The sequence below is a fragment of the Protopterus annectens genome, chromosome 11.part0 (assembly GCF_019279795.1).
Source record: "Protopterus annectens isolate FY-2018-M chromosome 11.part0, PAN1.0, whole genome shotgun sequence".
NCBI lineage: Eukaryota > Metazoa > Chordata > Ceratodontiformes > Protopteridae > Protopterus > Protopterus annectens.
This window is the reverse complement of record NC_056745.1, coordinates 650,121,502-650,137,427: the sequence shown is the minus strand read 5'-3', so window position 1 is coordinate 650,137,427 and position 15,926 is coordinate 650,121,502. Positions and strand designations below refer to the sequence as shown.

At 38.9% G+C, this 15,926-nt stretch overlaps 1 protein-coding gene across 1 annotated transcript in view; it reads left to right on the top strand.

Moving 5' to 3' along the window:
* WNT7B (Wnt family member 7B) overlaps positions 1–15,926 on the top strand; it is a 1,045,953-nt gene that overhangs the window by 636,930 nt on the left and 393,097 nt on the right. The window contains exon 2 of the mRNA XM_044088094.1: positions 3,774–4,000. Coding sequence (XP_043944029.1) covers positions 3,774–4,000 — 227 coding nt within the window. The remainder of the gene's footprint in view (positions 1–3,773; positions 4,001–15,926) is intronic.

The following is a 15,926-nucleotide window of genomic DNA, read 5'->3' as shown; positions in this document are numbered from 1 at the left end:
TAACCTTGGATTCCCTAATACAATTGACCAAAAAAGACAAAAATCCAATTTACGCCCTAACCTTGGATGCCTCTAAAGCTTTCGACAGAGTCAACTGGGACTTTTTGTTTGCTACTTTGTCCCATTTCAATATACCTAAATCCTTCTCGGATATAATCAGAACACTTTATACAAAGTCCCACACATACCTTTATATAAACAAACAGAGATCCAAGCCAATATTGATTACTAATGGAACTAGACAGGGTTGCCCACTCTCACCCTTTCTCTTTAACATTTTTATCGAGCCTTTCTTCTTATATATTAGCAGAATACACACCACAACATCCCTAAAATCCTAAACACACATGTTGCACTATCAGCTTTTGCAGATGATTTAAATATATACTTCCAATTTCCCAACTCAGACCTACCCAAAATCTTTGATGCCATTAAGTACTTTTCCTCCGCATCTGATTACTTAATTAACAATAAAAAATCACATATTTTCCCAATCAATCCTAACTCCCACAAATCTTTTTATTTCCCCGAGTCCTCTTTACAAATAACATATAATCTTAAATATCTAGGTATCCATTTTGAACATAATCAAGCTTCCATGCTCCAAAATAATCTACTAAAAACATGGTCCACCATCCAGCAAGATCTACAAAGATGGAAACTTATGAATTTAGCTTTCTTGTCCAAAGTAGCAATAGTGAAAATGAATGTCTTACCCAGACTCTTATATCAATTCAACGCTTCGGATATAGAAGTCTTTAATAACTTCTTTTCCAAAATTGAAAAAGATCTAGCTAGGTTCATCTGGTTCCCGAAGTCAGTCAGGATCTCTTACTCTAAATTAACTTATCCTAAGGAGAAAGGGGGGTTGGGCCTTCCAAACTTTCAACTGTACTACAAGATCATCTGCTCAAACAGAGTCTGGTCTATTTCAAACTTTAGCAGCAAAAACCAAACCCACTCTCCATCATGGTTGAAAATCTGGCATCACCATATTATCTCTAACAAAATTAATCCTCAGGCTATTCCCTTCCTTTCCACTCTTTCTATAAACAATTGTAATTTAGCACATTCTCTGAAACATAAAATTAGGCTTTTCCAAAAACTTATTAAAGACATCAACATGGAAAATATCCTACCCCTGCTCCAACCACTCCATCAAAATCCAAACATCAAAATCAACAATATGACGTTGGACCTTACTAAATTTCCTCGCATTAAAGACCTCAATGTTTGGGACATCCTCAAACATAGTTCAAAATCTATTCCTGAGCTACGATTAATTCTTGGAACCAATAACAAATACACAGTTATTCTTCGACAACTAAGAGAAGTTATACTTGCACAACATTTCAATCTTCCCCCTAACCCTCAGGAAATCAACAAATTAATTGAAACTATATCTGTAATATCAAGCACTAAAAAAAAATTTCATCCTCTTACAAACTATTGAATAAGGTGCTATACAACTCAAACTGTCTCTTTTCTAACTATTGGAACACTGTTGGGTCTCCTATCTCAGAGGACCAAAAACTCTCAGCTATAAAATCTACTTTAGAACTCTCCCTTTTTAAAAAACTCTTATACACCCAACTGATGCTAAACAACAATTCCTACTTCACTCCTGTAATACTCAATAAATTTAATCCCAACTCATCCCCCTCGTGTACTTGCTGCTCCCATCCGAGAGCGGATCTACTACACATTATGTGGTATTGCAACCACTCTTACAAACTCTGGTGCTCTCTAAAAGTTCGTTTACAAAAAATGGGTTACTACACCTCAACCCTTTCGTGGGAAACAGCCATTCTCCATATTCATACCTCCGTAATACCTAAAGTACAACTTCACATTTTAATTATTCTCTGTTCACTTATTAAGCTATACATCACTAAAAATTGGTTAGATCGCACCAAACTTAGTTGGAATGGTTTCAAAGAGATGGCTTTCAAACACATCTCAGCTCATAAATTCATTATAAAGGGCCCCAAAAAGAGAGCTTATTTTGGTAAATTATGGAAGAAACTTATAGATGTGATCCATACTGAATAACTTCCCATTCACATCTTGAGTACAACAGCTATTCATATTCCTGTTAATCTACCGGAGAACCACTGCCAACCCAATTTTTATTATATTTTTGCAATACCACTGCGGAGGAACGTAGCACTGTTGGTTGTAAATATTGTATATATTTGTTTTTGTTTTTGGTTAAATGGATTACAATGCTCTCATTGTGCTGTACCTATCCTTCTCATATGTATCATTGCTAAACTATGTGGCTACTCACTATTTTCTGTAATAATCCATCGTTGCATTCTAATGTGTATAACTGTAATGTATTTCCTCTTCCAGTATGCATTGTATCATACTTTGAAAAATAAAAGAATTATTTGAGAAAAAAAAATAAAGTCATTAAATATTGATAGATAATTGATAAGACTTCCTATCATCAGAAAATATGTTAACACAAAAGCTTTTATTCTAGCAACTTTTTTTAAGTTTGTAAGAGCAATATTTAAAATGTGTCCTTATTTTTGGGCCCTTGTCCCCAAACCCCATCATTTTTGGCTTTGTCCAGATTGCTTGTGTCAAGATGCTGAAAGGTATGTCTTTCGGTATTTCTTATTTTGTTGCATTTGCTTTTAAGAAGTTAGAAGCAGTCCCAGTACATAAGAAAGTTAAACAAAGGCAAGTCATAGAACAGAGTTTGACAATAGGAATACTTAATGAATAGTAATACTAATTCATTGAATATGATTACTGTCACACTGTCTATTGTGTGACTTTCTTTTTTTTTAATTTCTGATATCTTTTAAAGAGCATTTTACATTCATCTCTGCAATTGTCTCTTGAAGCTGCTAGACACAGTGAGCTTGATTACTACAAAACATGACAGTTTTGTACAGCTTGCACACAGAAAGCAAAGAATTTAATTCAAGCTACACTACTTACATAATAAACACATCAGTAGGAATTTCTAACTCCCTATAATGAAAAGTTGTCAACTAGGTCTTGCAGGTTGAACACCTTAAGTTGAAAATGATCATATGTTACGATGTAGTAATAAAACCAAAATGTAAATAAGAAGTGACTTTTCTAAAAAAGTAACTTGTTTTTGCTTACACAGAATGCTTTTGAGGTGTATGCAAATAATTGTCCAGTAATTATCGTGTTATTATTTTGTGGGTGCGGGTTAGAGTAAAACTGAGTAGACACTCAAATAAATAAAAAAAAAACATAACAAGCAATGCACTACAAACTATTTTTTTTCAAAATCACTTGCAGTGTTAACATGAGGCATATAACTAAAACTAAAATCAATTGTAAAATAAATATGCTTCAGAAAATGACAAGTACACTTTAATATTATTTCCTTCAGTTTTTATTTTACTGTTTATTTTCTTCTGCAGAGTTCAGATGCTATCATTGTTCATTTATGTATTTTGTAACATTTCTTAGCTTATGCCATTAATGCAACTTTCTTGCCAAAGGTTGTGGTGTCAAAACGGTGGATAATATTAAGTAAACACTAAGTTTGGAGGACATATAATCTCAAAGGGACAGATACTTTCTGTGTATATTTTACTTTAGATATTTAATGATTTCAAGAAGACTGTTGAATATACATAAAGTGATAAAAACTAACTCTTTCAAAGAATATAACTGCTGGATTATAATAGTGTGTAAAATTTAGTTGTATCAGTCATGCATATTAGAAATAAAGGCATGAAACAACCCAGTTCTTACAGTTTATTCTTATCTTTTTCTAGGGCTTTGTCTTCAGTGGTGGCTTTGGGAGCGAATATAATTTGCAACAAAATTCCTGGCTTGGCCCCTCGGCAGCGGGCAATCTGCCAGAGCCGCCCTGATGCCATCATTGTGATTGGAGAAGGGGCACAAATGGGAATCAATGAGTGCCAATTTCAGTTTCGGTATGGTAGGTGGAACTGCTCAGCTCTAGGAGAAAAAACAGTTTTTGGACAAGAACTACGAGTAGGTAAGGAATGCCTTTTAAAATTCATCTTTTTAGTTATTTTTAGTGAAAATACCTTGCAGTTTTTCCTTTAATAGAGGGAGAACTGGCAGCAGTATTCAGAGCAATGTTTTGTATTGGTTGAAATTTCAACAAAATGAACACAAGACCATTAGAAGCATGAAATGTAGTAGCTGTGATGCTCAATGGTTCAGCAAATGGCTCTGCTCGTTCTGAATCAGATTTCAAAACATAAGCACTTAGTACTGAATAAGAGCAAATGTTAAAGTCAGATACATGGAATGTGAAGATTCCAGCTCTGCACTTCATCAAAGATTTAGAGTATTCAATACGTGTCTAATGAAAAGAGCTGCTTGGAAAGCAAAAATAATTTGCTACATAAAACAATATTAATAATTAGAATTATTATGTGAGCAGTGGCTGTGAAAAAAATACATTATGCCTCATATGCAGACATGTACTATGAAATCCCTAGATTACTAACCTTAGTAATCCTGCAGGAAAAGACTGGAAAGCACAATTTCATGTCATGTAGAAGTATCAGTCAGACTTGAATACAAGATTGTCATTTCATTTGGAGACATAATTTAATTAAATATGTAAATAAATAGATTAATACTAACATTATGAAAGGCAAATTAAATGTATAATTAAATTCAGAATTAAAGTCAGAATTAGTCCAAAATGACAACAAATACACCGAACCCACAGACATTGCCAACATCCTAGCTGACAGGTTCAGTGCAAACTCCCCCCCCCCCCCACCAAAAGGGCAAATATCTATCCCAGCAGAGTACTGCCCCCCCTGACATCTCAGATGCTCAGGTAAGAGCCGCCCTCTCCAAAGCAAAAAACACAGCATCAATGGGACCAGACGATGTCCCGGGCTGCGTCCTACATGAACTCCAAGAAGACCTAAACCCAAACATAAAACTACTGTTCAATCTCAGTCTTACTACAGGATATGTGCGCAAAGAGTGGCGTACAGCAACAGTGGTCCCTCTCCATAAAGGTGGTGCCTCAATGGATCCTGGAAACTATCGCCCCATAAGCCTGACTAGCTTGGTCTGCAAAGCTATGGAAAGGATCATCATGGACCTCATAAATAAAGATATTGAGGACCTACAGACACTGGATCCTACCCAGTTCTGCTTTGTTAAGGGCAGATCCTACCTCTTAAACCTGGTTGATTTCTTTGAAACAGTCACCAAGGCCATTGATGAGGGGAAGGTGGTCCACACAGCCTACCTGGACCTCGCAAAAGCCTTCGATACAATACCCCACTCGGGCATTATAGATAAGCTCACCAGCTTAAATATAAACCCCTATGTCACTAGATGGATTGCAAACTGGCTCAAGGACAGAAACCACATGGTTAGAATTGCTGGAGCCATGTCAGACTCCAAACCAGTTACAAGTGGTGTCCCACAAGGCTCAGTCCTGGGACCTCTTGTTCGGTATATATTTCTCGGAGGTACAGGCCAACATGGAAGGACTGTGGCTGACCAAGTTCGCAGATGACTACAAACTGGGCGCCATAATTGACTCTCCAGCCGACACAAGCATCCTCCAAAAGGGCCTCATAGAAACAGACAACTGGTGCCAGAGCCTTGGCCTCAAGCTAAATGCCAAAAAGTGTATAGTCATCCCTTTGGCAAAACAAAGTGCCCACAAATTACCACATAGGTGGTAATCCATTAAGTACAGAAGAAGTAATTAGGGACCTGGGGACCCAAGTTGATAGCAATCTCTCATTTGACAACCACGTGGCCAAAGTGGTTAGAAAAACATTTTATATAGCCCACCTAATCATGAAGGGATTCACATCTAGATCAGGGGAGGTCATCGTGCCTCTTTACTCATCCCTCATCAGGCCCATAATTGAGTACAATGCCCCTTTTGGGATGTACCTTACCAGACACCTGCAGCAACTGGAAAGACCCCAAAAGTACCTCACCAAGAGGATCAAAGGGCTCAAACAGATGCCATATGCTGCCCGGTTAAAGAAACTCCAGCTCTACTCAGTGGCATACCGCCTGTTCAGAGGCAATCTGTGCCTGATGTATAAAGCCATGTCCAACCTGGAATTAATGGACATGCTGCACCTCAGGAAATCCAAATCCCATCGAGCTATGCGCTCGAGAGACTTGAACCTCAGCACTGAAATAAATAGGACGTGCTGGAGGGACAGATTCATAACCCAGAGGCTCCCTTCACTCTGGAATAAAATCCCAGTCCAGGTTAGGCAGAGTCCCTCATTGACTCTCTTCAAGAGGAATCTTGATGAGTGGATGGGAGATCATAGGTTTACCCCGGATATCACTTCTGTGTCACTGTTAGACAGAGGCACAGTATACTAACCTCGAAAAAGGGCATAGCAAAATAAATTTAAAATGGGTGGCGAAAGCCAAACATATTCTGGCTAGGCTTATAAATGCCCTAGGGCAGATAGCCTAGAATGAACCTATGAACCTATGAATCTAAATGTATAAGGAAACAGAGTAATATTACTATTGTGGGAAATAAGACTTCCTTTTCTACTCCCTCACACAACCACATAATCGTGCAAATGAAATTTTCTAAATCTGAGACTGCAAGTCCATGGAGTTAGATATTCCTCATGTCAACTCTTGTGAGCCTTGGAGTTGGCATGAATTAGTAGCAGGGGTCAGATTCTATCCCTCCAAGCAGGACTGTAGGGGAACTTCCTTCTGACAAAGAGTGGTATAGATACATGTGTTAGTTCTCATTTCAGCATCCATCTCTATTTGAAATAGTATGTATGTCATATTATATTCCAAGCCCCTTTTACTAGTTTTTACACATTTCTTCATCTATCTAATAATAAATAAGCATACGTTATAAATGTTATTAAGTATAAAGGCTTTATAAAGTTGTATATTCCATTTAAACATGTGCATTAATTACAGAACAATCAGAACTTTGGAGATTCAACAAACACATCATTCAAAATTCAAATGGCATGCTCTTAATTATTTTGGTGCTTTTAGCTCTGTCATTTTAGCATTCAGGAAAAAAATAAGAAGGAAGACCTTAGTAATAGTATGATAGACACATTGATGGTTTCATCTGGAAAAGCAAAACAAGTTATAGGAACAGAAGAAAATGTATCCGCTTCATGTGAAGGGGTCATGGCAAGTATCTTACCCACAGGTTCATTCACAATTGATTTTTTTTCTGTGAATGCCATTGCTGTCCTCAATCTCATACAAAAAATGAAATTATTTTCAGAGTTAGCCAAAGTTCTTCTTTATACAGCATGTTCTGTGAAACAATTTTATTTGCATGGCTAGACACTGCTGTGAAACAAGAATCTGTTGTTACAGTGTTACTTATCTTCATTTTTATAACCTAGTCAGTGACCTTGTAAAATGTAGTGCCATGCTGATGTCTGCAATTCAACTACAACTGGAACATGACTGACCCCAGACACTAAAGGAAGAAAACAATACACATTAAAAGTGCCACTTTGGATCTCCCATGAAAAAGAAGCCACCAAAGGTTAATGCAACAAACATAGCAAAGAAAGAATGAATGAATGGATACACACAAAAATACTGAAAGCTCAAAATACTGAATACTCAAAATACTGAAAACACATATTATGCGTAAACTCAGCTTAAACAACATAAATCATAACAATTTCTACCAAATGTGCAATCTTGGAGTTGATATATTTAATTAGCAGGGGGTGTGGGGGCCCAGCCCCCATATAAGTGCAGGGGCTTGCCCCCCTGCATATATTTGGTAGAAATTGTTATGATTTATGTTGTTTAAGCTGAGTTTACGCATAATATGTGTTTTCAGTATTTTGAGTTTCAGTATTTTGAGTATTCAGTATTTTGAGCTTTCAGTATTTTGGTCTTCAGTATTATGAAGTTTTGTCATTTTCAGTATTTTGAAGTTTCAGTGTTATGAAGTGAATCCATATATATATATATATATATATATATATATATATATATATATATATATACACACACACATGTCCTCCTATGGTAAATGATGCGGTGTTAGTACCAGGTCACAGATGTCTGTCTGTATGATGCTGCATAACTTGTAATATATTGCATTTGCAGAACATGTGCCTAGTATCAGAGTGACTTAGTTAACTGTGTGAATGAAAGTACAGTATTTTTTGATAAGGAAAAGCAGCATATCATAATGTTTCTGCCCCTTAGGTTACTTCTGTTGGGAAGGTAGTTATTTCATTGGTTCTTGCAATGTAGTGCATTTAGTTTGAATCATTTTCCCCTGGACTTTAGTTGAAAATGTACTCCAAGCATGTGGACATCTAGGTCAACAAACAGATAAACAAACAAATAAATAAAAAGGGTTCCTGAAAGTGCAGTCAGAATAATGGATTCACAGCATATATAGTGCTGCAAGACAGAAATGGTATGCCCTTAGCTGCAAAGAACTGAAACGGTATAGTGGATCACATATCCTCTACTGAATAAATTAGTACAACTACCATTGCATTTGTACTTAGGTGTTATGGCAAACTAAATGCAACTTGTATGATAATTGTGAAGGTTCTGTTCTAGTGCCCCAAAGGCTGAAGAATGGACACAATAAGCGTAAGGATTTGTACAAACAACATACTACATGGCCTGCATCCTGTACTCCTGAAGTGAGCAGAGTGTATCCAGAATACAGCTTCACTAATACAACAACCTAAAAGTCAAGATTGACATATTCAGGTCTGTATTTCCTTTCCTCCATGAAGAAATCCACATTTCATTCAAATACATTCAGCTTTTTATATTTAGTTTGACTTGTAACAGAAAACCATTCTGCACTACAACCATTCATTTTCCCTTCTTGATTAATACAACAGGTTTCTTCTGGACTGGGTGAAATTGTAGGTGCTTCTTCATCACTCAAATATAATCATAATTGTTTACCTAGGACAGAAAGTCTTTAGAGACATGTATGCCATAACAGTCTCATAATGTTTAATTTACTAAAAAACTTATCCAAATAATTTTTCTTCTTTATGATGATTTGTTAAAATTCTTTTGAGTTTTCTGTAATTAAGTTTAAAGTCTCACAACATTATTTATGTTTTTATATTCATTTCATATTTATGCATGCTCATCTCTTTTAGTATACAATACATGAGCTATAACAGTCCACAGAGGTAGTTAATAACTTATCAGTGCCGAGCACCAAAGACATAATCCAATTCAACACTATACCTCACACCTTTCAGCAATACCATATTTATTTATTTATTTTGTTTTACATTTATTGACTGGGATAAACCGACTGGATATATGTCCATTTTCAGCGGAGGCCCGGGGAGAAAAGCTCCACGTACCAAAAAAGAGACAGTACATACATCACTGAGTGATAAACTCAGGCAGACATGTTTAGAAAAATATAGACAAAGAATACAGGCAGATATCAATATACACAATGTGCAGACTTACATCTGATTGGCAAAGACGTATCAGAAAATGTGAACATAGAATACAATCAGATCTCATAATTCACAATGCTTAGGCATTCAAATGCTATGAGGCATAGATACTTGGCTAAACAGCAGGCTGGGTAGCAAGACATGTATTAGTGAAGTTGTTAGTCAGGTTTAGAACAAGAGCACAGCCAATGAGATGTGAGGTATTTTTTGAGTTCTCTCTTAGGGGTAGTGAGGTTTCCTTGGTAACGGTTGTAGGGAGTAGATTCCCATTTTTACCAGTTGAGTTGGCAAATATAGCATTGCCTGCAGAGTTATTGGATTTTTGGTTCAGTATCATTAGTTTATTAGCTGAGCGTAATGGCCTGGGGGCACTATGAGCGGTGAGAATATTTTTGAGGGCAAGGGTGTTATCAGGTTGTTGAAGTATTTTATGTGCTACTATAAGTTGGTTGAACTGTAGAAGGGTAGGATTCACTAGCCATCCCAGTGCTTTGAGGTTCTGGCAATGGTGGGTCCTAAAAGCCATGCCTGTAGCGAATCTGGCTATATGATTGTAACATCCTGATAATTTGTTGAGTTTTGGATAGGTTGGTGAGTACAGGGGAGGCATACATAAGGGTAGATAGGAGGTGTGATCTTGCAATAGTTACCCTAGCTGGAGGGGGGGGGGTGAGGAAAGGTTTGGCTCTGTACAGGGAGCCAAGTTTTTGTTGACGGACTTAATAATGTGATTGACATGTTTATCAAATTTGAAGTTGTTGTCTATTATTATGCCTAGAAGTTTTGTATGGTAATCAGGGGAGATAATTGTGTCATTGCTAGATTTGATATTGAAGGAAGGAGGAGGAATTCTGCTGTTAGGGGAGAAAAGTAGTAGCTTGGTTTTGTTAGGATTTAGAAGCAGGTGGCGATTAGCTAGCCATGTTTCTACCATGCTGAAAGTGGTCTGGGTGAGGGTTAGAAGTTGTGTAGGAGAGGAGGCGGAGCATATTAGCATTGAGTCATCTACATATTGGATGTAGGTGGCTCCTGGGATGGTGGTGTGCAGATCATTGATAAAGATAGAGAAAAGAAGGGGACCTAGTATGGACCCTTGTGGGACACCTAGGGTTAGAGGAAGTTGGGATGACAGCTTGCTCTGCCATAAGACAGCCTGCTGTCAACCGTTTAGGTAAGAGTGAAACCATTGTATTGCGTGTTGATCTAAACTGATGGTTTGTAGGGTATTGAGCAGTAGCTGATGATTGACCATATCGAAAGCTTTTGAGAGATCTAGGAAGAGTGCTGAAGATCTTTTGTTGTTGTTATAATGAAGACTGATGACATTAGAGAAAGATAGAAGAGCCGTGGTGCTACTGTGGAATGGACTAAAGCCATGCTGAGTGTCAGCGAGCTTTCCATTTTGAATAAGAAAGTGCATGATTTGTTTGTGTATGCATCTTTCCATGATTTTAGCTAGTGGTAAAAGAAAGGCTATAGGTCTAAAGTTAGATAACTCTGTGAAACTTCCTCCTTTATGGAGAGGTATAATGTGATATTTTCCATATTGCTGGGATGGATCCTTCTGAGATGGATCTGTTGATCAGAATAGAAATGGGAAGTGCTATAACATCAGCTGCTTTTTGAAGATATTCATCTGGGAGGTGGTCGGCAGCTAGTGTAGTAGGTTTTAGCTTTTTGAGTAAGGTCTGGATCAGGTTGGTAGGTACGGTTTGTAAGGTAAAGATGGGTTGGGTACTGGGTGGATCAGGGCTAGATGTGCCAGAGCTGGTGTTTTTGTCTGATGGAGTGAGATGGGTAGCTAGAAACTGGATAGTTTCAGTAAAGAAGGAGTTGAAGCTGTTTGCAATTTCAACAGGGGATTTATCAAGGGCAGCTGATGGGGTAGGAGTGGAGGAATGGCCTGAGTGGAGAATATTGTTAATACCAGCCCAGAACTTTTGAGGTTTTAGCTGATATTTTTGTTGTAGGAGGGTGTAGTGTTTTTTTTTGTCTAGAATGACAGATTTTTTGGTCTAGTTCCTTAGCTACCGGTATCTTACTTGGTCCATAGGGGCTTTGGTAACATGCCACCTGGCCCAGACATTGTTTCTTAGTTTAATTTTGGTTTTTGTTTCTTTAGATAGCCACAATGCAACCATGGCTTTTACACGGATGGTACAAGTAGGAGCATGGTGGTTAAGAATAGCCAGAAATTTGGTATTGAGGTACTCAACTGCTTCTTGTAATGGGAGTCATTTCAAGACATTCCAATTACATGCTTTGAGTTCTTTTTGGAAGTTGTCAAGGTTAAAGTTCCTGATGTTTCTTATAGTTTTGTAGGTGGGCTGGTTGGGAATGTCGGTTTTGAGCCTAATAATATAGGTAAGGCAGTGATCACTTAGATCATCGGGTAATGTACCTGACTTGTACTTTTGGGGGTGGCTGTTAATAAGTATCCAATTGAGGATACTTTGCTAAATCTGGTGTGGGTGGCAATGATCTGAGTAAACCCCTGGAGGTTTAAATGGGTGGAAGGAGTTTCAGAGGAACAGATTTTCAATGTTCCAATCAATGTTAAAGGCCCCCTGGGGATAGTTAGAAGCTACCCAATGTAAGATATTTTCTAGAGTATTATCATTCTTGCCAGATGGAATATAAATGCAGACAATGTATCTGCATTTATTTTTGTTTATTATTCGTTTGGTGATGAGAATTTCTGCATTGCCAAACTGGGGTGGCTGTTGGGTGTCACTTGTTATTGTTAGGGTAGACTTGTATAGTACAGCTACCCTGCCACCTTTCCTGGAGATCTGGTCCAGTCTAAGGAAGTTGTACTGTGGGGGGGGTTATTTCGTTATCTTTGGTTATTGGTTTTAGCCAGGTTTCTGTGCGGCAGAGGATATCAGGGGAGTGAACAGCTAAGAGTCCATGTAGGCTATGGATCTTGCTGTTTAGGCTTCTGATGTTGAGATGACAGACCAGAAATGAGTTTAGAAGTCTATCAATCTGGGTAGTACACGTTGGGTTGTTAGATGGTGTGCTTGGGTCTACCGTTGTGGGTGGGCCAGGGTTGGGGTGGATGTCTCCATCCTTCATAAGATTCATTTTTAAGTTGCTTATGAGTCTTAAAAAATTGTTTATGATTTTTTTGTAGCTTTTGGTTTTTAAGCTAATGTAGCGGTATTTAGTCGAGTGATGGTAATGGGAGGTTTGAGGAATTAGGAGAGGGGGTGGTTATGTGGTGGATAAACTTATTAAATGCTGGATTGGTGTCTGTTTGAGAGTTTGGGTATTGGATTTCAAGATGCTGTACATATTCATAGGAGCTTAGGTGATAAGGAATGAATAGCAGGGGTATTAAGGGTAGCAGCATTCATGTTTTAGCTGTAGTCATAGTAAATTACTAGGGTAGGGTCTATATTGAGTGTATGTGGTGGATAAAAGATTAGAGAGAATAGAATAACTATTGGTGGGCTAATATGGATAGTGGGGTGGATAGAGGGTGTATTATTGTGGTAGGAGTTTGCTGGGTTGTAGGAGCATGTGTAGTTGGTTAGCTAATGAAGGGGGTGTGCCAGTGGTACTATAAATGTAGTACTACCGGGGGTGGGTGGAATTTGGGGGCAAGGTGGGGCGTGGAGCGAGCAAAGCGAGCGTAGTGGGGCTAAACCAGTAAAGCAGATGCCTAGAGGCAGCATGTGCTGGTATGAGTTACAAGCACACTTTTTTGTTTCTTTTCATATGCCCAATACTCTGATGTTCTTTGTGTTTCACTGTTGCAGTCATTACATTTGGGTAATCTGCTGGCAGGTTGCCCTCAGTCGGCCTGTATAACAAAGTCTTGGGTCCTGCGTCGGTTGCTGTCTCTTCTTCCATGACGTCAGGTCATCATGGGTATAAAACATGCAGCTGACACCATTTTATTCAGTCTTTCTTGCCGTGCAGTGCCCGAAGCAGTTCGCAAGTGCCGTTCGGCTGACTCCTGAAATTTTCGTATTCAAGTTTCAGAACCGAAGTCTTCAAACTAAAGCTAAGTACCCCGTTGGGGAAACTTTTTCTTGCTCCTTACCGATGTCAGTAAAAGTTAATAATTGCATTACTTGTGGAAAGCAAATACCTCATAAGGATTTTCATTTGTACTGTATTCCTTGCCTAGGCCCAGATCACAATGGGCCTTGCTGTCGGTTTTGTACTAGATTTAACCAATGCACTATTAAGCGTCGGTATATTTTTGCTTCTAAATATTTTGGTACAAGATTTAATTATCCTGAAATGTCATTGGTTAGCAATCCGACTATCAGAGTTCACAAAAAATGCAAAGAAAAAGACAGACAGACTGTCGAGGTCCAAAACCGATGACAAAACTTCTCCTAAGGTAGTCGCCGGTTCACCGGTACTCAGTGAGGCACTTTTGCAGCCTCTGATACCCGCTACTTTTGAGTCACAGGCCTCTACCAAGACCCATTCAGAGTCCGGTATGCCACGAGATTCTCAGAATATTGAACCCGCGGATGTCTCTCCCTTGGATGGGTCCGGAGCCGCTGAGCAGGCACCGGCTTCTGAAGGTGTTTTCAGGTCTCAACATTTTTATATTAAACCGATGCCAGCAACAAAAACAAGGTCAAAAACTTCTTCTATGTAAAAAAAAATGACGCATGAGCCACATGCTCAGGCTTCTATGCCTAAAAAACAGATGATCAAAATGGCTGAGGATTTAATTACCTTGATCAGGGGTTCCCAACCCCCCCCCCCCTGCTAAGAGGCCTAGGCAAGGCACTGATTATGAATCTTCAGATCAGGTTTCCATTTCTTCTGATTCCTCTTCTGATCAGGAATTTTCTATTCCCCCCTATGAGGATTCTGATGCAGAGTAATCCATCCCATCTGCATCTCCTCCTGAGGATTACTCTCTTTTGGAGAGACTTTGCATACTTTAAGGGAACATTTTCTCTGGGAGAGTCAGGACTTCTCTGAATCAAAAAAGAGGCTTAGGGATTTCCTTCTTCTTCCTCAGCATAGGCCTTTGGCAATACCTCCCGTATTAGACATCATTGATGATGTGTTTTTGGAATCAAGCATGGCTCCTGATTCCCTGCCTCCAGCTCCTAGTAAGCCAGACAGATATTACAGGGTTCCTGACTCCCACAAATTTCTATTCAAAAATCCTGCTGCTGATCCTGAGACTATTTCTCAGGGTCCCAACGGTGTAAAGGCCTCTACAGCCAAAAATCCTACCCCCTCTGATAGAGATTCCAGGGTGCTGGATAGATGGGGAAAGAAGGTTTATAACTGCAACTTTGGCAATCAAGGCCTTGAACTGCCAGTTTCATATGCTTAAATATCAACAGCATGTTATGGGCTTACTGAAACAGAAAATGATGTTGATTTCTGATTGTGTGGAAAATAAAGAGTTACAGGAATTATTGCATTCAGCAGAACAGGTTGGAAAGCATACTTTGCAATGTAGTTTTGATTCCTTGGAGGCCTCTTGTAGGGCTGCCGTTACCGGATCTGTGATTAGAAGGCATGCCTGGCTCAAAGAGCAAAATCTGCCTGATCATATTAAAGCTAAATTGTTAGAAGCCCCTTTGCAGCATGATACTCTATTTGGTAATAAGACAGAAGAGGTTTTAAAGAAAATGGAAGATAAAGCTAACTCTATGCTATCTGTAAAACATTTCTTGCAAGTGCAGCCACCCAGGTTCAGTAGACACTGGCCTACTAAAAATTGGTCCTTTCCTGTTTCCAACAGAGCCACTCAGGGCAAACCCAGGTGCTCAAAAAGCTCTAGATACCAATCACAGGGTTCTTACAGATCAAAGCAATGGGGTGCCTCCACCTCCAAATCTGGAGGAAACAAAGCACAACCCTACAGTAAGCAGTCTCAATGACTTTCCTCTACCATCACCAAGCACTTATCTTTTGGCAGCCCCCTGGGGGGAAAACTAGCACTTCATGCTCAAAATTGGCAGTTAATTACCCAAGACAAGTGGATATTAAACATAGTATCCCAGGGGTACAGATTTAATTTCCATACTTTGTCAATTCCAAATGGATGGCCGGATCTGCCACAAAACCAGTGGGCAGAGGCCCAGAAACAAGTCATGTCCCTCATGGATATGGGGGCTATTCAACCAGTACCAGAAAAGGAAAAAGTACAAGGATTTTATTCAAGACTTTTCCTGGTACCCAGAAAAGACAATTCATGGCATCCGATACTGGATTTATCGATTTTGAACATGTTCCTGGACATTCCAAAATTCAAGATGCTGACTTTACAACAGATACTGCCTATGCTAGGCAGGAATGCTTGGTTAGTAACTCTAGACTTAAAAGAGGCATACCTGCATATCCCAGTAAGGGAATCATGCAGAAGATACCTCCCCTTCAAAGCAGGTTTTTTGCATTACCAATTCTCTGTACTGCCCTTTGGCTTATCTACTGCGCCCAGGGTCTTTACAAAGTGCCTGGCACCAGTAATTGCATTCTGCAGACAAAGAA